This window comes from Ursus americanus, chromosome 17 (genome assembly GCF_024610735.1).
Source record: "Ursus americanus isolate L20-20 chromosome 17, mUrsAme1.1.p, whole genome shotgun sequence".
Taxonomy (NCBI): Eukaryota; Metazoa; Chordata; class Mammalia; order Carnivora; family Ursidae; genus Ursus; species Ursus americanus.
The window spans coordinates 19,238,659-19,262,442 of NC_142143.1; the positions used below are offsets into that span (position 1 = coordinate 19,238,659).

The 23,784-nt window shown below is 43.1% G+C and overlaps 1 protein-coding gene across 2 annotated transcripts in view; it reads right to left on the reverse strand.

Moving 5' to 3' along the window:
- The window catches only part of DRAM1 (DNA damage regulated autophagy modulator 1), a 37,422-nt gene extending 14,139 nt beyond the window's left edge, over positions 1–23,283 (reverse strand). The window contains exons 1-3 of one of the 2 annotated variants that reach the window (XM_087868814.1): positions 22,872–23,283; positions 6,456–6,523; positions 4,998–5,140 (exon numbers count right to left, since the gene is read on the reverse strand). In XM_087868814.1, coding sequence (XP_087724940.1) covers positions 4,998–5,140; positions 6,456–6,523; positions 22,872–23,002 — 342 coding nt within the window. In that variant the 5' untranslated portion in view covers positions 23,003–23,283. The remainder of the gene's footprint in view (positions 1–4,997; positions 5,141–6,455; positions 6,524–22,871) is intronic. The other variant, XM_045779891.2, reaches the window with a different exon arrangement.
- Positions 23,284–23,784: the final 501 nt, after the last annotated feature.

Below are 23,784 nucleotides of genomic sequence, written 5' to 3' on the forward strand. Positions count from 1 at the left end.
AATACATTTAAAATATTTATATACCTTCAAAAGAATTTTTAAAAACCCACTGAATGGTACACTTAAAAATGGTTAAGATGGCCAATTTTTAAAAAGATGTTATTTATTTGAGAGAGAGTGAGAGAAAGCCAGCCTGAGGGGGGTGGGCATAGGGAGAGGGAGAAGCAGGCTCCCTGCTGAGAGGGAGCCCCACACGGGGCCCGATCCCGGGACCCTGAGATCATGACCTGAGCCAAAGGCAGATGCTTAACTGACTGAGCCACCCAGGGACCCCTAAGATGGCCAATTCTATGTTATACATGTATTTCACTACAATGAAAAATAGCAATAATTCAAAGGAAATGAAATCACTACCTCAAAAAGATAACTGCACCCCCATGTTCATTGCAGCATTATTTACATAGGCAAGACACAGAAACAACCTAAGTGTCCATCAAAGGATGAATGGATGATGAAAATGTGACACACACACACGCACAGATTGTTATTCACCCATAAAAAGAAAAAAAATCATGCTGTTTGTGACAACATGGATGGATACTGAGGGCATCGTGCTAAATGAAATGAGTCACACAGAGAAAGACAAATACTGTATGATCTCACTGACATGTGGAATCTTTAAAACAAAACAAAACAACCTGAACTTACCGATACAGAAAACAGATCAATGGTTGCCAGAGGTGAGGGGTAGGGGTGGGGATGGAGGATGCGGGAAAGGGGATTAAAGACTGAAGCTTCCAGATATAAGGTCCGTGGATGTACAGCATGACGACCATAATTAACAATGCGTATCGCATATTCGAAAGTTGTTGAGACAGTAAATTTTAAAAGCTGTCGTCACAAGACAAAAAATTGTCACTATGTGAGGTGATGTATGTTAACGAACTTATTGTGATTTGCGATATATACATGTATCAAGTCACTATGTTACACACCTTAGACTAATACAAGGTTGTATGTCAATGACACCTCAGTGTCATTGGGAAAAACACAATATTGAACCAATAGTATTAAACCAAATATAAAACCAATATTAAACCAATAAAATAAAAGAATAAAGACACAGATCTTTTCCCCTTTTTTGAATGTTAGGCACTTTTGGGCAAGGGAAAATGAACAAAAGGCAAGGCATCCGCTGCTAATGAGTCATTTTCAGGAATAATGTTCTGAGATTCTTGATGCTTTCCACAAGCTATTTTTTTTTATGCTAAGTACATCAACACCCTGAATTTATATATTCTGTTTCTTCCAATTGCACTATGACGGAATGTGCTTCCTCAACTCCCCCACCCCCTCCCCGGTGCCCCGGATTCAACATATCCTTTAGGATCTTCATCTGCAAACTTCATGGGCCCCCACATTAGCCCTGACATCACCAGATCAGAAGGTCCTTGAGTCAGCAGTTGTATCTGGATGTACTTTTCCCCTGTGAAGTACATACTCTCTCATCAAAGATGTCTTTTCAAAGGGAAATGATTCTTTTTTTTTTTAAAGATTTTATTTATTTATTTGACAGAGATAGAGACAGCCAGTGAGAGAGGGAACACAAGCAGGGGGAGTGGGAGAGGAAGAAGCAGGCTCATAGCGGAAGAGCCTGATGTGGGGCTTGATCCCAGATCGCCGGGATCACGCCCTGAGCTGAAGGCAGACGCCCAACCGCTGTGCCACCCAGGCGCCCCTCAAAGGGAAATGATTCTTAATCAGACATGACTTTTAGATAGAGGATAAAAATGAAAACCCGGCACCCTTTTTGGATCTCTTTTTTTGAAACTCTCTTGTTAATTTAAAAGGTAGTTAAAAGAAACCTAGAATACTGAAAGGGTTAAGTCTTGGAAAACTTGACTTTTCCAAAAGGGGAAATTTCTTGAAGGAAAGTAAAGCATTGAGAGACATTGGTGGGGACACACCAAGAAGTAGCCTTCCCACCCAACCAGCTCAGGACGGACAGCTCCTCGAACTTCTAATGAGTGCAATTTGCTCCAACGCAAGGAAACCTCCCAGAGACAGCCAGAGCTCTCTTGCCCGCACACCTCCAATTCCTCGGGAAGGAACAGCTCAAGTTGGTTTGCTCACGGCATGGTGAAAATGAATTACAGGATATCAAACAAGGAAGTTGTAAAGATATATTTATGGGAACAATGACAAGGCAAATACTTTGCTCTCAGGAAAGTTTAAGATTCTCTTTCTGGTTTTTGTTAAGATGCAATCACTTCATAGAAACCTTCAAGAGAACCACAAGTTCAATGATCTGACTTCTAAGTGTTCTTTCTAACTCCTGCCCTTTCTGGTTTACAAGCTGACAGCTGTTGTGCTCACTCCGTGAGTTATTTGGAGAATAAACTGATAGGATATCACATAGTGTATACTCTTCCCCCATTGAATAATCCATACCCACCATCTACGAATGATTCTATCCTTCCACGTCTTCCCCTCACCTCTCCAATTCCATTTTTCTTCCCATCGTGCTTTCCGGCGTGAGAACTGTGAATTGTATACATGCTTTTTTTTCTCTCAGAGATTTCCCCATTCTGACATTGAAGTTAACTCTTTCCCATAGGTTCTAGACAGATGGCTTCAATTCAAAGTCCACTTCTGCTTTTCTGTGCTCAGATGATCTTGGGCAAGTATGAACCCCTCTGGGCCTCCATCTCTCCACTGGCAAACGAAGAAAATAATACCACCCGACTTCTAAGGTCGTCAGTGGATTATAGAAGTTAAAGCACTGAATGTTTTCATAAATTCTGTCACATAGGAAATTTTCAGCAAATTGGTTGTCATGAAAAGCCAAATGCATACAATCATAAAGTGTAAAGAGTTTCCACCATGCGACCAATGTCACCTGCACCCATGTGTTACAGCCTTTGTCTTATTTTGCCGGAAAGGGACAATAAGGGTAGGAAAGTAAAATGGAGCCCGAAGCAATCTATTCGCACAGTGCCCTCCATAAAGCCCTGTAGACTTGTTCCAACCTGCCTCTCACCTTTCTACCTTTCAGTGTTAACAAGGAAACAATAATTGTGGATTTATAATATTCAAAAATGAAAACTTGAGGGGTGCCTGGGTGGCTCAATTAAGCGTGGGACTCTTGATTTTGGCTCAGGTCATGATCTCAGGGCCGTGGGATCGAGCCCTGCATGGAGCCTGCTTGAGACTTTTCTCTCTCTCTCTCCCTCTCCCTCTGCGCCCCCTGCTCCCACACTCTTTCTCTAGAAAGAAAACACTTTAGCCCTAAGAACCAAGACACTATCCCTGCCTTGCAGGTCATCCTGAATGCAGTATAAGGAAGGAGGTCTGCCACCCCACCCCTCACAACAGCACAGAGTCCCCAGAGCACTGTACTATGTCCCTACGGACAGATGGCAACCCCATGCGCAGTGCAGAAAAGGTGATTCTATGAGACCACGTGTGCAGGTGGGACAGGACTCTCTGACAGTGACTGTCCTGACTTCTCGCAGGAGGGGGCACTGGCAGATGGACGGAAAGCCGTGGTACCAGCGGAGGCCAGATTACCCTTGCAGATCAGTACCAGGTGCAGCGCCCAGAGCTGCGGCTGCGGCGGGGGGACAGGACGCATGCCCTAGCAGCCCGCCGGTGGCCCAGGGGACACCTTTTTGTGAAAATAAGCATCACGCAAGATCAGCCCGCTTCTGGCGGGGGAAAAAAGTTAAAGGGGTACTCCTAGGCAGAACAAAAAGTCCTCCTGGAGTAACTTCCTTTGTGCGGCCGCAAAGAAACAACAGTGGCAGAGAGGGGGCGCCTGGGTGGCTCAGTCGCTTAAGCGTCTGCCTTCAGCTCTGTCATCATCTCGGGTTCCTGGGATCCAGTCCTGGGTGGGGCTCCTTGCTCAGCAGGAAGCTTGCTTCTCCTTCTCCCACTGCCTCCGCTCCCCCTGCTTGTGTGGACTCTCTCTCTCTGACAAATAAACAAAATCTTGAAAAAAAAAAATAGTGGTGGAGAGAGCAGGACCAGCGCAGTGTTAGCCTGTAATGATGACGGCCACGGCGGCTGCCACGGAAGGCCTGCTGGTCAGTGCGCATCGGCTTGTGGAATCCTCACAATAACCCTAGGAGGAGAGTACGATAACTAGTACAAATCTGAAATACAAGAAATATTTTTAAAATATTAAATTTTGTCTCCACGGACAAACAGTTCCCGTGCCTTCCTGAAAGAGACCTCGGGATGAACAGGCATCCACAAGTTAGAATGAAACAAGTCGGGTTTCTTCAAACACTTGGCACAGTAAGAACATATCGAGCAGACTCCACAGGAGTCACCATAGAAGTTAATTTGCTCCAATGGGGCTATGTTTTGGCTCCGTAATGAATGAGCTGAGTAAGCCTGAGCAAATAATTTCACCCCCATTACCCACATCCTCACCTGCCAAAGGAAGAGATCAGATGCCGCTCTGTGAATTGGTAAACACACACGCTCATACACTCAAATATTCTCACACTCTTTTTTTTTAAAGATTTTATTTATTTATTTGAGAGAGAGAGAGAGCGCGCGCGCTCAAGCGGGGGGAGGGGCAGAGGGAGAAGGACAAACAGACTCCGAGCTGAGCATGGAGCCCAGTTGGGCTCCATCTCAGGACCCTGAGATCATGACCTGAGCCGAAATCCAGAGTCAGAGGCTCAACCGACCGAGGCACCCAGGTGCCCCAAATATTCTCATGCTCTTAATGAAACTATTACAATGACTGAAGTCGATCTTGCAACCCATCAACCACGTTAATGAACACGGAGCAATGCGGAGCCCAGAGCACGGAGCTCAACGTCCTTTCTCATAATCCTGCAAACATGCACCCACCTCTCCCCAGTGCCAGGCAGGACTGACTTTCAAATGAGAAAGATTTGTTTCTAAGAAGCAAACTATCCCAACTTTTATAAATGCATCAATTACTTGATACTGGCACAAGCATTCCTCTTGTGTTCTTGCTTCTCTCCACAAGACACACATATTCCATCATCCCCAAGAACACAACCAACCTCAGGACATACCTGGAAATTGGCTACAATGCCCATTCCGATACATCCCACCAATCCAAGAACTAGCGACACCAGGTTAAAAACAGGCGTGCTGAAATAGCTGGTTTGATTTTGCTTCTCTACTATTTTATATCTTGTGTACATTGTGGCTGCACCTGGAAAGGAAAGGTACTTGGATGAAATTTATTATTTGACCTTTTAGAACAAAAACACAGGGAAAGTTCTGCATTGCTTTTTTAAAATATGTATTTCGATTTCCTAATTGCCAGAGTCTCCCACTCACCCACCCGGTCCTTCCTCACCCCATCTTACTCTCTCTTCAGTGTGATGGATACACACACACACACACACACACACACACACCCCAACCTGTTATCCTTTTCACATAAATGCTACTGTGCATGTGTTCTGTGACTTGCTTTGTTTCACGTAAAGGAAATCACCACGGAGATCGTACCGTGTCGGTGCAAAGAAGTCTACTTCGTTGTTTTTAGTGGCCCTTATCAGGGTATATATTTCGTCACTCCCCAAATGTTGGAGGTCTACACTGTCTGTGTTTTTCCTGCTACAATGCTCAGTGCAGAGCCTTGTACACAGTCCCTGGCACACCTTCAGTGCTTCTGGACGACAGATTCCTAGAAGTAATACTACTGGAGCAAAAACCGTGCACAATTAAAATGCCAAGAAGTATCCGCAAATTGCTCCAACACTGTATTGTAGCATTTTTACTGTCACAGCAGAGTCTGAAAGCAATTCTGCATGCCCTTGCCTTTTTAATTATTGCCAATCCAGTGAAAGAGAAATGGCAACCTGTTGGTTTAATTTGCATTTCTCTGGCCATTACTGAGATTGAGCAACTTTCAGTATGTCTGCTGGTCATCTGCATTTCTTCTTCTGAAAATTGCATTTAAATTTCTTCCGATTTTTCTCTCGAGTTTGTCTATTCGTTTTTAATTTGCAGTTGCTTTTCACACATTATGCACATTAACTTCGCTTTTTGTACCTTTCATCACTTAGAAGCTTTAAATTTTTTATCTACTAAATCTGCCAATTTCTTTACTGTTTAGCTTCTGGGTGTTGTGTAAGCTTATCCCTCTGCCCCTCCTCCCACGCTCGCACACACTCTCTCTCAAATAAATCAACCTTTAAAACAAAATTATACACACCGAGACCGAACCCTAATGTAAACTGTGGACTTTGGGTGATAATGACATGTCAATGTAGGCTCAGCAACTGTAACAAATGTACAGCTCTGGTGGGGGATGACGATAGTGGGGGAGACCCTGGGTGGGGGGCTGGGCATATATGAGAAATCTCTACCTTTTGCTCAATTTTGCTGTGAACCTGAAACTGTCCTGAAAAATAAAGTCTGCTAAAAAATAATGAAAAATTATATACAAACTGTAAACAACACACTTCACTCGAGACTATGAGTTTTTCATTTATTATTAATAATAATTGTGTACTTACCAAGAAATGCAGAGAAGTTTATCATAAATCCAAAAATCCCACTCTCTGGAGGTGTTGTTCCTGTGTCACTGACAAAGAGGAATGTCCACATTATTAAAAAGGAATTCTGCTCAGACCTCGGGGAGGCACGTGACTGGCAATTTTATTATGGTGGTTCTTCTGTGTGTTTGGCCACTTTGAATTATAAAGACTTGGTCTGATTTTATTGTAAAGTGTTTTCATTCTAGCTCTGAAAAATCTAAAACTCATTTTTCTACCATGAGAGATTACATTTAATTTTTTTCCATTGTAGAAAGCTAGGAAATATTTAAAGTGAATGAGAGTGGTGTTTTTCAAATGATCAAGCCCGAAAAACTTGGTGTGTGTTCATTCTCATTAAGAACTGAATGTGACTATTTTGGGGGGAGGGAGTCTAAAATCAAGTTTGAAAAAGCAACTATTTGGATTTTAAATATACATAAACACATCATTTAATTTTTTTTAATAATCTGATTTATCCACAAGAGTTTCCACTGCTGACAACAGGACGGTGGGAAACTGAGCAATAGTATTGATGCCTATCAGAATTTATGGAAGCAATAGGGTATCAAGGATATATTAATTGTGATAAAGTATTTTAACAGGGCATGTTTCTGGTGCGGTCAATCAATTCATTAATTAAATGAGCTGGAAAAAATTAATTAAATGAGCTGGAAAGTAGTGTTTGATGTGTTCTGTGTTCTACTCATTCATACCAAGGTTTACATTTTTACATCGTCCCATAAAGCAGTAGTTTAAAACTGACGGCCAAAGAGTTCTCAACATGAAACAACTCGTACCCGTCTTAAGTGCTTCCCCTTTTCAAAACAGCTCTGAAAGTTCAGTATTGAAACACCGATCATGTTGAAAGGCACACTTCAAATGCTCTGAGGAATTCCACAAGAAGTCCATGTGTGCATAAGTCTTTCAGATTGTGCACACTTAGTATTTGAAGAGTATCAAGAGGTTAAGATTCCCCCTTACAACAAATACTTCCATTTCTATTTCAATCTCAGCGGCACTTGGACCTGTGAGAATCTGGAGGGTTTAGAATTTCACGCGATCATTTCTCCTACAAATAACCATTTTTCTCCCCAAAGGAATGTTGAGGGGGAAAAGGCTGCACAATGTGTGGGATGTCTTTCTGAGCACGACGTGGGTAAGAGGAGGGGACCGGAACCAGTCATGGAAAAAGGTAGAGACAGCTTTTACCCCCCAGGCAGCACTTTGGCCCAAAGATCAGATCTCACATAGAAATCAAGCCTTCTGTTCTTGGCCTCAGGATGTAAAAAGGCAGCTTCCAAGTGAGTCATGCAAGAGTACTTGTGATCACAGGCCTGACAGCACCTGCCACATGCCAGGGGGATTGTTTGCTTATTTGTGGAGAAAGGAAGGAAATGGAAGAGGGAGGATATTTATGGGGATAGGTAAGTAGTTGGAGGGAAGAAGGTGCCCTGATAGGAGATAAGTCGAGCAGACTCTGGAACTACTTGCCCACGGACAGCGAACCAAGACATGTTGTCAAGGGCCCAGATGTACAGTCCCCATGACATCAAACATGTGATCTGAAAGCTCAGAATTTCAGGGTGGTACTTTATTCTTGTTTATCTGTACATTTAAAACCACACGGGGTACCTGGGTAGCTCAGCCTAATAAGTGACTTCTGCTCAGGTCATGATCTCAGGGTCCTGGGATTGAGCCCCACCTCCTGAGTGGGGAGTCCACATCTTCCTCTCCCTGTGCCCCTCACTCTGCTCATGCTGTCCTCTCTCAAATAAATAAATAAAATCTTATAAAATTAAAATAATAAAAAATAAAATAAAAATAAAACCATAAGGCAGAATCAAATCTGCTTTGTAAATAGCCATTCCATATGTATTTGTTGAATGAATATCAGTACTAGAAATGAAAAAAAAAAAACCCGCCAAACTTAGTAAATACCACTTACTAAGCATTTACTACATACCAGACACTGTTAGGTGGTTACCATACATCATTTCATTTTACCCTCACAACCTGGAGGTGAGTCTTATTTCAACCCCATTTTACTAAGGAAGAAAGTGGTATTAGAGAGGTTACATAATTTGTTCAAGGTCATAGGTTATCAAGGAAATGAATCTATATTCCAGTTATTAAACACAACACACCCAAAATGGAGTTGCTTATGCTAAGCCCCATGTCACCAAACTGAGACTTAATTATAGTTTCAGCTCTCCTGGAAATGGAATCTTAAACCAGTCATTCAGGAATCAGCCGATCAGCATTAGTTATGTAATCTGCCTGATAAGACCCCCTGCCCTCAATAGGGAAAGCAGGCTTGCAATAATCAATTGGCTATTTGCCAGGTATAACTTCCTTGTCCCTTCTCCCTTCTGCCTATAAGTCTTTCGTTTTGTACAGTTCCTCAGAGCTCCTTTCTGTCTGCTAGACTGGATATTGCCCAATTCATGAATCCATGAATAAAGCCAGTAAGATCTTTAAAATTTTATTCAGTTAAATTTTGTTGTTAACACAGTCCAGATATCTGACTCCCTGACTTCCCTGTCTCCGGTGTGCCCTACAGCAGGCGAGGAGCGGAGCAGTTAGAATGACTGCAGGTGCGGGCAGAGAATGAACACTGATGTGCTCCAGAGGGAGCCTGATTTGTAGCACAGGCCAATTTCCATGGTGTAAATGCTCCCAACATGTCAAAGTTCAAGCTGCCAAATGTAGGTCGCTGAACATTGAACTGTAAGAAATGTACACACTCGTCTCTCAGAAGCACGCAGCAGCTGGTTCCAGCACGCCATGGGGATGAACCATGACGGTAATGAAAAGACAGCATCACACCTTTCTTGTATACCAGCAAAGCGTAAGCTAGGCAGGACCTCGTAACTCCTCGAATGCCATAACCGAATTGTAAAACACTTTTGACAAATACTATCATAGTAAGTCTGATTTTCTTTCAGGATTAGAGTCGACAACACCTACCATCAGTGCACGAGCACCGATGGGCCTACATTCCTACACCTGGCACTACAACATAAGCAGTGGCTACACTACAAAAATTTGGGGAAATATTAGTGTCCTGCATTCATAACCAGCCGTTTGATTAAATGTAACCATCTTTAAAATTTTTTTTATTTGACTCCACAAATACCATGAAATTTATCTTCTCATCAACAAAATATTTAAGAGATACCTACTACGTGTTAGATACAATCTGAGTCACAAAGTACCCGATCTATCAGGTAGGGATGTTCAGTGTGTGATTTATTCCCATTAAGTGGCAAAATGGTACCTAACTACATATAGTGAAATTTCACTCAAGAATATTTCTTTCTTTCTAAGATTCTATTTATTTATAGAGAGAGAATGAGCAGTGGGGAGGGGCGGGGGGGGAAGCAGACTCCCTGCTGAGCAGGAAGCCCGAAGTGGGGCTCTATCCCAGGACCCAGAGATCATGACCTGAGCTGAAGGCAGACGCTTAGCTAACTGAGCCACGCAGGCACCTCTCACTCAAGAATATTTCAAGAAAATTTTCTAAGCAGCAAATAAAGATGTGACACTTCTAAGAACTTTTAAGAATAAAAAAAAAATTAAACTATTTGAGACTAATCCCAAATAAAAAGATTTTGCACAGCAAGGGAAACCATCAATAAACAACCTACTGAATGGGAGAAGATATTTGCAAATGATATATCCCATAAGGGGTTAATATTCCAAAATATATAAAGAACTTATATAACTCAACACCAAAAAATAATAATAATCTAATTAAAAATAAGCAGAGGACTTGAATAGACATTTTTCCAAAGAATGGCCAACAGACACATGGAAAGATGTTCAACATCACTCATCATCAGGGAAATGCAAATCAAAACCACAATGAGATATAACCTCTCACCTGTCAGAATGACTAGAATTAAAAGACAAGAAATAACAAGTGTTGGTGAGAATGTGGAAAAAAGGGAAGCCTCTTGCACTGTTGGTGGGAACGTAAACTGGTGCAGCCCCTGTGGAAAACAATATGGAGGTTCCTCAAAAACTTAAAAATAGAACTACCATACAATCCAGTTATATCATTACTGGGCACTTACCTAAAGAAAACTAAAACACTAATTCGAAAAAATATATGCGCCCCATGTTTGTTACCGCATTATTTACAATAGCCAAGACATTGAAGCAACCCAAGTGTCCATGGATTAGATAAACAAGATATGGGCTACACACACACACACACACACACACACACACACACACACGCGCGCGCGCGCACACACACACACACACACACACTGGAAGATTACTCAGTCATAAAAAAGAATGAGATCTTGTCATTTGCAACAACAAAGATGGACCTAGAAGGTATAATGCTAAGTGACACAAATAAAACATAGAAAGACAAACACCATATGATTTCATTCATATGCGGAATTTAAAAAACAAAGTAAATGAACAAAGAAAAGAGACAAACCAAACCAAACCAAAAAACCAGACTCCTAACTACAGAGAACAAACTGGTGGTTGCCAGGGGGAGGTGGGTGGGGGAATGGGTGAAACAGATCAAGAGCACACTTATCATGATGAGCGCTGACTAATGTATAGAACTGTTGAATCACTATATTGCACATCTGAAACCGACATGACACTGTATGTTAATTATGCTTTAATTTAAAAAAAAAAGAATAGTAGTGGTTGCCCATTATCACCAATAAAAATGAAAGGCTCTTTTACCTTAAAATGTTCTTTTAAGTCTTTCAGTCTCTGAGCTAATATGTTACATCATTAATAAATATCACATCACATCTTCTGCCTGACATTGGAATCCAGATGAACATAACGCCCAGGGGGTACCAAGAGAAACTGTGGGTAGACTCTTTTCATTTTTATTTTTTTAAGTTCACACTAAATGATCTCACTGCACAAAGGCTGAGGGAGCAGTATTTGGTTGGCGTAGCTATATTTGGGTGCTGATTCAGGAAACTGGAGAATGAATAAGTGAATTGGTGAAACCGATTGCCTCCCAACCTTGCAAAATAGTCTGCCCACCCAACTCCCACCACATGATTCTGTACCGTGTGGCTGAAGCAACATGGTTCTGGTCCTGCCCCATCCCAGCTACCTCCTCACTTGCCTCCTGGTAAATAACGCACTTCCTGGAAACTGCAACGGGAATAGAAAGTAATTGTTCATTTGCTTGTGACTTAGAAGCTGTTGAGGCTGTTTGTAGACAGTTGTTTCTAGGGTAGGATTGTGTCTAGGAAATCAACTTACATCTACATTTCCTTTATTTACATCTCTACCAATTAAGTTCACCATGGAAAATTCCAAGTTGTCTAACATCCTTCTCTAAACTAATTTATGAATTTACACCAGTGCATAATCATTTGATGCTCAAAGGAATGAAAACAATGCAAAGAAGACCTACATGATAATATAAGCTTGATGGAGTGCTCTTCTCTAAATCACTGGATACAAGAAATTCCGTCATTCCAAAGCCTGGAGTCATGGTTTATGGGGGAAGGGGGGACTGACAAGCTGACAATATGCAAAATTATCTGCTTGCCCAGGCTGAGGTTTATTAGATTCCAGGCCCATTGCTTGGAAAAATTAACCAGGACTTAGAACCTGAAGACACTGAATGCACCAATAAAGGAGACTGTTACTTCCTTTATCTTCACAATATTTAAATATAATATTTGAAAGGAAGAAGTAGGATGATAAAAAGTCATTACATTTTACTAGGTACTTTTAATTATTAGGGCTAACTTTTTGGCAGCTTCATTTGCTGATGATTGCCCCGAAGTGGGAAGCACCATATAGCTCTATCAACCATTTTCAAACTAAAAAGAATTTCCTACTTATAAATACAAGCAACTCACTCTATTCTCACCCCACCCACATGCAAATTGCCCCCCTTTCTAGTGTCAGTCCAAGTTCCCTCTTTCTTCACACACACACACACACACACACACACACACACACACACAAATTGGTGGGGGTGGGGTGGGCAGAAGGAGCCAGAGAGACAGAATCTCAAGCAGCCTCCACACCCAGCAGGGAGCCCTGTGCCACCGGGCTAGGTCCCACAACCCTGAGGTCATGACCTTAGCCAAAATCAAGAGTCCAACGCCTGAGCCACTCAGGTGTCCCACAAAAATTTTTTTTTAATTGTTAAGTGTCAGGAACTATGCCAGGTGATGGGGATACAAAGATGAAAAAATAACTCACTAACCTTCAAGAAGCTTAGTATCTAATATGAATCAAGGATTCGTTGATTCAATTCATAGTTACTGATTACCTTCAACCTAACGGGCGACTTTGCAGGCATGGTGAATGTGGTGACAAATAAAACAGAAAACTCCCCTCCTGCATGAAACTTACAGACTGTGGAGGGCAATAAAAAGAGTCTAGGGTGATGAATGCTGTGAAGAAAGTTGGATCCAGGACTCAAAGAGAGGTGAGCCGCCTCCTTGAGACGGGGTACTCTGGGAAGGGGACTTGAACAGAGATCTGGATGAAGTGGAATATTTGGGCCAGGAAATTTACAAGCAGAGGATCAGCAAAGTCAAAGGCCTTACGTTGGCAATGTATGAGAGGAACTGCAAGGAAGCAGGTGTGACTGGAGAGGAGTGAGCACGAGTGCGTGTGTGCTTATGGGGGAGGAAGTCGCGGGGAGCCCCGGGGTCATGGTAAGGACTCTGAATGTTATTCTAAGATGATGGGAAGCTGTTGAGGGCTAAGCGCTGGGAAGTGATATGAAGCTGATTGATATTCTTCAAGAATGTTGTGAAAAGGCTGTAGAGAGGCAAGCATGGACCAATGAGATCCGTTAGGAAGCTATTTCAGTAGTTTGTCAAGAGATGACAGCGGCTGGGGCCTGGGTGGTAATGAAGCCGGAGGTGATAAGAGCTCAGATTTGGGAAGTTTTCTGAGAGGGGTCTCTAGAAACCATCCCTGCTTGGACTATTGCTGCTAATATTACAAAAGAAGTTGTACAATTAACATTTCCTCAGCACTTACACTCGGCCAGGCACATCTTACTTGGTCTGCACAACTTTGTAAGGCAAGTACTTATTATGCCCATCTTCACGATGAGGGAACAGTCTTAGAAGAGTAATTCGCTCAAGGTCACGCAGATAGTACACGGGAAAGCCAAGCCACGCACCTAGAGCTGTCTGATTTCAATGGACACAACTTAGGAACTTTCCCTTGCTGTGCTATTTTAGTTTCTTTCTATGAAAACTTATCATTTCCATGTGAGTTTGTAGTGCTATGTAACCACAGCCAGGACCACATCCGCTGATGTCCTTGGCAAGAACCGCATCTACAACGCAGGTACCTGAGGGGCTGACACGCGGTTCCTGTCAGGTAAGGAGGACTGTTGAGTAGAACATTCTTTTTTTAAGTTGAAATTGAGACTTATATTTAAAAACTGGTAGCCTTGCAGCAGTCAGACTTTTGAGCACTACTCTACCGTCTTTTTAGAAGTAGGAGTAACAGAAGAAAACATTCCCAATTTTATTTTTCCTGAAAAAAAAAAGAATTTTATGCAATCCGATGACAATGGAAAATTTAAACAGAGAAGAAATTACACACATTTAAAGTTGACTCAGAAGCCAAACAATAGGTGATGCATGCATCACCTCAATTAATTTTTGAGCTGTGAAAGTTTGGGATCTTCAATTTTCTTATTATGCTTTTCTCAGGATTAAGTAATTTGGATAATGTTTTTTTGAAGAAAATGTGAGGCTCTAAATTATCATTTCAAGGATAGTTTTCTAGCTGAAAGTTTTCAATGGCAAGCCCACCTTTTCATCCTCTGACACCATGGCTGAGAGATACTAGGAAGTAATTATCGCCGCACTATAAAGACTGAAGCGTCACTAACATCATGTCAGAATATGTGACTTTCTACACACAGAACTTATTATCTGATTATTTATTACCCTGGACCCCACTGCTTTTTGGTTGTTTGCTTGTTTGTTTGTTTTTAATGTTAGGTAGTTAACATACAGTGCAATATGATTGGCTTCTGGAGAAGAATTCAGTGGTTCATCCCTTACATACAACACCCAGTGCTCATCACAGCAAGTGCCTTCCTTATACCCATCCCCCATGCAGCCCATGCCCCACCCACATCCCTCCATCAACCCTCAGTTTGTTCTCTATCGTTAAGAGTTTCTTACGGCGGGACATTGTCATAATACGGGGGTAACTGATGAATGGCGGGCATGAACACTCTATGTGACATGGTCTTAATGGTATAAAAGATAAAAATGTATATTGTTGTTTATAAATATGCTTACATATATACTTAAATATATCTTACAAGATGAGTAATGAGTATTCTATGGATTGTACTGATGAACCTTGGGCATTTTGCATCCCTGCTCATATATATTAGATATTGTTGAATGATTGTATGTAAATAGAGTCCAAAATTATGTAAGTCAAGCCAATAATATATTTCTAGAAAGTTGAGATTTGAAATATTTATTTTCTGTTTCTGTATTTCTGATTTTTTCACTATGATTATTACTTTTTTATTTTAAAAGCATAAAACACGCCTTCACAAGTTATTGTCCCTGGAAAACTCCATATTGTGTAACCGTACAAACAGAAGTGAAAAAGTATGATCCAAAATGATATGTACAAATAGATAACGGGGATCAAGAGGTACAAACTTCCAGTTACAAAATAAGTCACAGAGACGAAAAGTACAGCATAGGGAATAGAGTCAATAATATTGTAATAATGTTTGGTGACAGATGGGGTACTACGCTTACCCTGATGAACACGAAGTAATGTATAGAATTACTGAATGACTATAATGTACAGCTGAAACTAATATAACACTTCAATAATAAATTAATTAATAAAATAAAATTTTAGAATAATATGTAGGAGTGAACCCAATTTTATAAAAAAATAGGTGAATATAAACATGGAAATGTAGAAGTACATAGACATATAAAGCTTGTATGAACTTGTAAAGAAATGAGAAATTCCTAGGATTCCTAGAATGTTGGGTTCATGTTTGCTCTTTATTTCTATAATATAGTTCTTTGTTTTCTGAAAAAAAAAAAGTTTCTTATGGCTTGTTTCCCTCTCTCCTGTTTTTCTTTTCCCCCTTCCCATATGTTCACTTGTTTTCCTTCTTAAATGCCACATATGAGAGAGATCATATGGTATATTTGTCTTCCTCTGACTGACTTCTTTCACTTAGCATAATATACTCTAGCGCCATCCATGTCGTTGCAAATGACAAGACTTCATTCTTTTTGATGGCTGAGTACTATTCCATTCCATATATATACCATATCTTCTTTACCCATTCATCAGTTGATGGACATTTGGGCTCTCTCCATAGTTTGGCTATTGTTGATAACACTGCTATAAATATCCGGACCCCACTCTTATGGTTGAAATGGAGGCAAAAATTGCCTGAAATGCAATGTAGTTAGTAATAAAAAAAAAAAGCTGGTTTAGGCAGAAGTCATCACAAATTATGGTGGCTCAGTCGTTGAGTGTCTGCCTTCAGCTCAGGTCATGATCCCAGGGTCCAGAGCCCCGCATCTGGCTCCCTGCTCAGTGGGAAGCCTGCTTCTCCCTCTCTGACTCCCCCTGCTTGTGTTCCCTCTCTCGCTGTCTCTCTCTGTCAAATAAATAAAATCTTTAAAAAAATTATGTGGATACAAAAAAAATTATGTGGATACATACACACGACAAGCAAATAAATGTCCGCACATTCATTTGCCTACCTGTTGACATGGCTGAGACCATTATGTGAGCACCAGTCCACCGTGTGTCTCCCTGGCATATAAACCACATCTACTCCGAATGATGTCATTTCTAGTTTTTGGTTCTTTAAAGTAGAAGGAAATCTTAAAGATGCTTTTGAAGCAATTTAAGTGCAGAATCCTTCTAGTTTTTTTAAATCACTTTTTGTAAGTCTTTCCATTTGTCATAAATACGACTAAATAGACCGCAATTTTTTGACAACTTGTCTCTTTTGAATCTTCCCAAAGCATTCAACAGAATTTTCTTGAAAATTACAATTCTTTTTTTGCATTCACAGACCAACAGTTTATGTATAGTGAGTTAAATCACGTAATTACAATAAATAAAATACAACTGGCATAAATGCATTTGGGAACAAACACAGCTGGCATTGGATAAGCATACAAAGAAACAGGTGAGAGAAGCCGACAAGCACCCCAGAGAGTGACCAGTGTTGGGAGAGGCTTTCAGAGACCACTGGCTTCAGTCCGTGTATTTTTCAGAGAATGAGGTTACCAGTTAACCCAGCAAGTTGACTGAGGTTGATTAAGAAAACTTCCACTATACTGGCACCTGACTGGCTCAGTGGATACAGCGTGCAACTTTTGATCTTGGGGTTGTGAGTTCAAGTCCCACGCTGGGGGTAGAGATTACTTAAAAAATAAAATTAAAAAGAAACCTTCTGCTATAATCACAAATAAACCAATTACTTATAAAATTAGCCCTCAAACAAATGTCCTTTCCTACTTAATCTTAGCATCTATCCAGACCAATGTGGACTGGCCCCTTGATGATACTATTAGCAAATGCTTACGGAGAACTTATGTTCTTGCGCCAGGGTGTCAATGAGTTCTAAGTGAGTTCACATGTTAATTCATAAGGGATGTGCTATTACTAACCCATAGAAAAGCAGAGAGAAATCAAGCAACCTGTCCCAGGTCCTACAGCGAGGGCACACAGTGGAGTTGTATTCTAACCAAAGTTGCCTGCTCCAAAGCTGTTCCTCTATCCGATAATGTAAGTCAAACTGACCACACAGTGAGGCTGCAAATCTTGTAAAACACGGAGAATTTCATGAAGTTGACAGAAATGGTGTTGGAGAACAGGAGGAATGGCAGCCCAAGCCAAACAACAGTGAGCACGGGCAGAATCAGTCAACAACTGAAGGGAGACGAGCAAAACGGGCATAATGAAAGCAGGCCCATCTGGAATAAATTATCTCAGCATTCAGCCACTATTTCCTAAGCACCTACTACGTGTCTGGCACTTCCATAAATGCAAGGGATGCAGCAGGGAGCAAAACCTAAATCTCTACCCTCATGAAACTCATATTCTGTGCGAGAAACAGACAATAATCAAGATCAGTATCCTTACACACAGACTGGGATAGGCCGGTGATGGGTAGTAAAGAGGGCACGTATTGCATGGTGCACTGGGTGTTATACGCAACTAATGAATCACACGGAACATTGCATCAAAAACTAAGGATATACTGTATGGTGACTAACATAACATAATAAAAAATTATTATAAAAAAATATCCTTACACACAGATTAAGAATGGTCATTGGAAAAAGTGAAGTCATAAAACATGTCTGGGAAAATGAGCCTCTTCATATCTCCCTTCACAAGACAAATGTGAAATCAAGGACTTCACATAATCATAAAACTGTCTTGGAAAAAGTATATACCCTTCCCTTAAAAAAATCCACACCTGAATCATTTTAAGATTTTTGTTTATAAGAATTTTGTCTTTTCATTTTGCTTTGTTCATTACAAGATGTGTTCATTATAATGAATTTTGTTCATTATTAGAACTAGCACCTAACTGTGATTATAATCTAAATTTTATGATACGTTCTTTTTTTTTTAAGATTTTATTTATTTATTTGACAGAGAAAGAGACAGCCAGCGAGAGAGGGAACACAAGCAGGGGGAGTGGGAGAGGAAGAAGCAGGCTCCCAGCGGAGGACCCTGATGTGGGGCTCGATCCCAGAACGCTGGGATCACGCCCTGAGCCGAAGGCAGACACTTAACGACTGAGCCACCCAGGCGCCCCTAAATTTTATGAATGTTAACCAAGTGAAAGATAAAATAATTTCCCTAATTTGTAGATTCATTTTTGGCGTTAAAGACCCAGCCTCCTTTACTTTGTTTACTACGCCATTTTGGTCTCCGTTTTAAGGTGGCTTAATTCTAGGTGACCCAGTTTTCTGCCACCAACCACCGAGCAGGTTTGTGGTCATGAGAAGGAACAACGGGAGTGGCCAAAGACCACAATCTACCCAGCAAACAGTACTTGCACAAAAATGAGACTAGGTTAACAAAAAGCCACCAGGATGCAGAACCGACAAAACTTTAAAAATAAAGGGCCATAGAATATACTGGAAGCATGAGACACAGGCCAAAGAAGAAGATACAAAAGAGAGTGGCTTATCAGCTGGGAGGAGTTGATCAGTAAAGTTGATTCAAGATAGCCTGAGAGATTTGGTCACAGAGGAAATATAAGAAACCATAACGAATTAAGTATGATTGTGCTCGAGAATGTGGGTGTGGCCTTGCAAAAATTCAAACTAATCCTTTGAGGTTGACTTTTATTCGTCCTTCGTTTTGACAACCTTAAGGGCATTAATGGTTTCCTAATACAGAAACATTGCACTATACTCTTCCAGCTTGTTAAATTTAGTAGCTGCTTGAATTGCATGTTTCTAATTTAATTCTTGATAGGGAATCAGTCTGTGTGACTAAAGAATAAATATGTAGAACAAGGCATGCCCGGCTCAGCGATGCCGCCTTTGGGAGAGACTGGGCAGAAGACACATGGGATCTTTCTGCATTATTGTTTTATTACTGCATGCAAATCTACAATTACCTCAAAATAAAAAGACTAATTTAAAAAAGTATGGCACAGGGATGCCTGGATGGCTCAGCTGGTTAAGCGACTGCCTTCGGCTTAGGTCAGGATCCCAGGACTTCTCCCTCAACTGGCTCCTTGCTGAGTGGGGAGCCTGCTTCTCCCTCTGCCCGCTACTCCCCCTGCTTGTGCTCTCTCTCTCTCTCTCTAATAAATAACTAAATAAAATCTTTTAAAAAATAATTAATTAAAAAAATAAAAATAAAAAAGTACAGCACAAGGTCTTATTCCCACCCTCTTTTCCACCTGCTGAAGTCTCACTGACCATGACCTCCTCCCTCCATCACACACAAACCACTTTTATTAGTTTCTTTATGCAAGCAAATACAAGTATACACTATTACCCCCTACACCCTCTATCTCCCCTCACCCCCACCCCATTAATGGTAGCATATTTTGCTCTGCATCTTGCTTTTTTCCATGTAACAATGTATTGGAGATTTTTCCATACTAATGTATTAATTTAAAAAGAGTATTCTATGTAGACAGAGCTTTCCTTTGACATATTCTTTGAATAAACCAATTTATTTAGTCAGTCCTCTCTGATGGAAATCTGCATTGCTTCCAGCCTTTTGTTAGTAAAAGCAATACTGTAAGTAATCTTGCAGATACATGTTTGTCATTTTGATACATGCCAACGTCCCTCCATAGAGACTGAATCTATTTACATTCCCACGAGCAACATATGAAAGCCTGTTTCCCCAAAGTCTCACCAATAGAGTGTGTTATCAAAATTTAGGTTCCTGCTGATCCAATGATGAAAAATGGCATCGGTGAGTTTTAATTTGAATTTTTATTCCATTCATGAGGTTGAGCATCTTTCCACAGGTCTAAGAGCTGTGGAACTGAATAAATTTGCCCATTTATTCAATATGCTGCAGGATGACAATGTTACAAGAAGATATGTGATGAGGAAGCTGAGTTTGAATGTCATATTGGAAAGAAGTCCTCCCAGGATTTTGGTTCTTATTTAAAATGCAATGGCTCTTATTTAAAGTGTTCACGTTTTGGGGGCACCGGGGTGGTTTAGTCAGCTAAGTGACCGACTCTTGATTTTGGCCCATGTCACAGTCTCAGGTCCAAGGATTGAGCACCGCAGAGGAGGTCTCCCTGCTCAGCAGGGAGTCTGCTTGAGGATTTTCGTTCTCCCTCTGCCCCTCCCCCCACTTCCGTGGGGGGGGGGAGCGTGCACTCTCTTTCTCTCTCAAATAAATAAATTTTTAAAAAATAAAGTGTTCAACATTCTTAAAAAATAAATAAATAAGGTGTTTAACATTAAGAAATGCCAGAACATCAGACTGGTTTAACAATGTCATCACGTAAAAACGAAGCATCCTGAATACATCCAAATCATTGATCAATGACCAGTGATCTTATCAAGCCTTCCCTAAAGGTATGTGGCCCTAGGGGGAAGAGTAACTGTATCAAAAATGAGTGCCCAAGAAATATTAATTCAACAAATATTGAAAGCCCTCATGGATCTTACATTCCAGTGAAGGAAGACAGATAAAGTATATAGTTTGTTAGAAGATGATAGCTGCTCTGGTGAATAACAAGACTAGATATGGGGGACCAGGAGCGCTAGCGTGCAGTTTTAAATAGGGCAATCGGCCTCACCAATATTGGAACAGAGGAGGTGAGGGGAAAGCCTGACAATTTCTGGAGGAAGAGCATTCTGGCAGAGGAAGAGCCAGCGCAGAGGTCATGAGGAGGTGGTGTGCCCGACAGGCTCAAGACACAGGAAGGAGGCCAGGGCAATAGGAGGGAAGTGGAGGGAGTGGGGGTAAGGGGGACCAGGAGGCACTGACAGCACAGATGAGTTATAGCAGATAAGGTCGAACATTTCAAGGGCCAAATGGATAAATCTGGCATTACTCCCATCACTTCCCGGTATCTCATTCTTAATCTAAATCTTGCCTTTGCCTCAATGACTTGGTTTTCTAGGAGGGGCACATACAAGGGAGTGCTCCGGCCAAGGAGGCAGAGAGAGCAGACAGCCTGAAAGCCCCCAGCACCTGAGGGCAAGCAAAACATGTGTTTGCTGTTTGAATGTAGGCTGCTGGCTCCTGGCAACAAGGTGACAATCTCCAGCCTTTTTCTCCCGTAACTTCAGCTTTTCCTAAGGGCTTCCTTTCCTTGAATACCTATTCTTTGGACCATCTGTGATTTGAGCATCTCACAAGTGGTTCATCTTGTCAGCTCACTTCTCCATTTCTGAATGTCTTCCATTTCAACTTCGCCTTGTGGTGTTATTAATCACAACTATATAGGATATCTCCACAAAGATTCAAGCCCTCCTGCCTCTGACACTCTTCCCCGCCTCGCTCCCCCGCCCTGGCCTTTGCCTGCCAGTGAGTATCAAATACTATGGGTTCCTGAACTTTAGATCCAGGACAAACACAGCTATTATTTTCTCAATAAAAAGAATTGTAGGGAGAGAAACTCCCCCCTTTTACACAAGTCTAAGAGCATCTATCAGCTCCAGAATCAAGAGAAGCTAGACAATGCCATGTGAGACTAAGGTGAGCCATGAGAAACCAAGCCCAGGATTCAGCAGGGCACCAGGTCTGATGGGAAAGTCTCCTTGATGCCCGGAACACCCCTTGAGTGGGCAAAACCACCACCGTTAACTGCTTCTCTGAACTATTCTTCACATTGCTCTCCTTGCTTCAAACTCTAGTCTTCTTGCCTCACCTCCGTTTCCCCTTCCTTGCCCACAAACATTACAGAACATTGCTCACCATGCAGCACGGCTGCAGGAGGGAGAAGCCCTACAATCTCTATGATCATACAGTGGTAACAAACCTTGGTTGTCACCAACTTTATTATTTCCTCACCAACCAACGCAGGTCACAGCACTTGGATAAGGATGGATCGTTCTAATGGTTAAGGAACAGCCATTGCCATGGGGCTAGGCACAGAGCTGGAAGCCATTTGAAGAGAATGAAGACGTCCTGGGCGCTGATGAAGTGACCCTCAGGAGAGGTAAAAGCCAAAACTCATGAAAAAAGAAACGGTGTAAGGACAACCCAAGAGATGTCATAAGTTGCTGACGATTTGAGGGCTCTGACTTTGGGGGCGCAGTACCCGGAGGGATCCTGGGCAGCTCCATCCAGGAGAGCTTAAGCCCGCTTCCCAAAGACCTGGAGGTGACACAGCCTTCTTTTGGATTGGACGGATCTGGGTGTGAACTCTGCTTCCACCATTCCTAGCTGTGACATCAGTGTCACACTGATGATATTTCAGCGTCTGCTCATACTTACTTTCCTTGCATGAAAAATAAGCCGGACATCCATCGCGAGGATGTTGGGAAGTGGAAGTGAAATATGTGAGCTGTTTTAGCACACACCTGGATCTGCCTCTTACACACTCAAAAAATGGCATCCATCAGGCCCCATTCTTGTTTCAATACCGCCCAAGAAGCATCTTCCAGGGATTCTGTCCCACGGTCCGTCTGAAGTTCTACTGTCTATCCTGAGCCCCTCCCGACGCCACTGGGTTCAGTGGTCAGTGTTCAGGATAAAGTCAGAACCGCTCTGCTCAGCACCCGCTGCCTCCCTACCCATCCCGGCCGCCAGGAGCGCGCTCCCCTCGCCGCCAGACGTGGGTCTCCCCGCAGGACGCCCCCCAGCGGGTCTGGACCGTTCCCTCCCCGAGGGCAGCTCTGCCCCGCGGCGCCTCCTCCCGGCCCCCGGCCCCGCCGCCCAGCCCGGCCTCACCTGATGTAGGGGAGGAAGGGGTTGACGTGCCCGGAGAGCACCGCCACCACGTAAGAGATGATGAAGGCGGCGGACGACCAGGTCACCAGGAGGAAGGGCACGAAGGCCATTCCCCTCAGGAAGCACAGCATCGCGCGGCCGCCGGGAGGGCGCTACGCTCTGCGGGGCCGGGCGCGGGGCGCGGGAGCCGCGCACGTGCTGGTCCGCAGGCGGCGGCCGGACCCGAGGCTCCGCGACGGCAGGGCAGGCCCGGCCCCGGACGCAGGGAAGCGCGGAAAACGGAGCGAGGCGGCAGGCGGCGAGGCGGGCGGCCGGCCGGGGGTGGGTGGGGCGCGGGCCGCCCGGGCTTGTTGCGAAACCAGTGAAGTCACAAAGCGGCGGCCCCGCGGGCTTGGAGGCGCGCGGCGACCTCCCCGCGGACGCAACGTGGGAGCGGCGGGGACGCGGCGCCGGGCTCCTTTCGCTTTTGGTTCGGACTCGGCGGGGGTCTGCGCGAGCGGGCGGGGGGTGCCCGGACCCGTCCCAGCCCGCCCTGCCGTCCTGGCTCTTGCGCAACTCCGGAGAAAAGAACAGCTCCTCCCGGGCCCTCCTTTTCTGGGGGTTTCCGGGGTATGGGGCCTCGTACCCCCGGAGCGGAGGGGCTTCCCTTCCGTGGTCCCACCGCCTGCCCGTCGCGGCTTGAGAGTGTGGCCACCGTGTGGCGACATCCACCCCATCCCGCTGCTGCTGCAGGGGTCCGGACAGAAGTGTATGGGTCTGACGTTCACTAACTCACGGGGCACGGACGTGGCACCCACCTCGATGGTGCCCACGAGAAAACCTAGAGTGTGTAGGAGCCGGTGAGAGTCGTGGTGGGGCTGAGAGGCAGCCCAGCCGGAGTGGCCGCTTGTGCCTCATAGTTCTGCTTTTCACT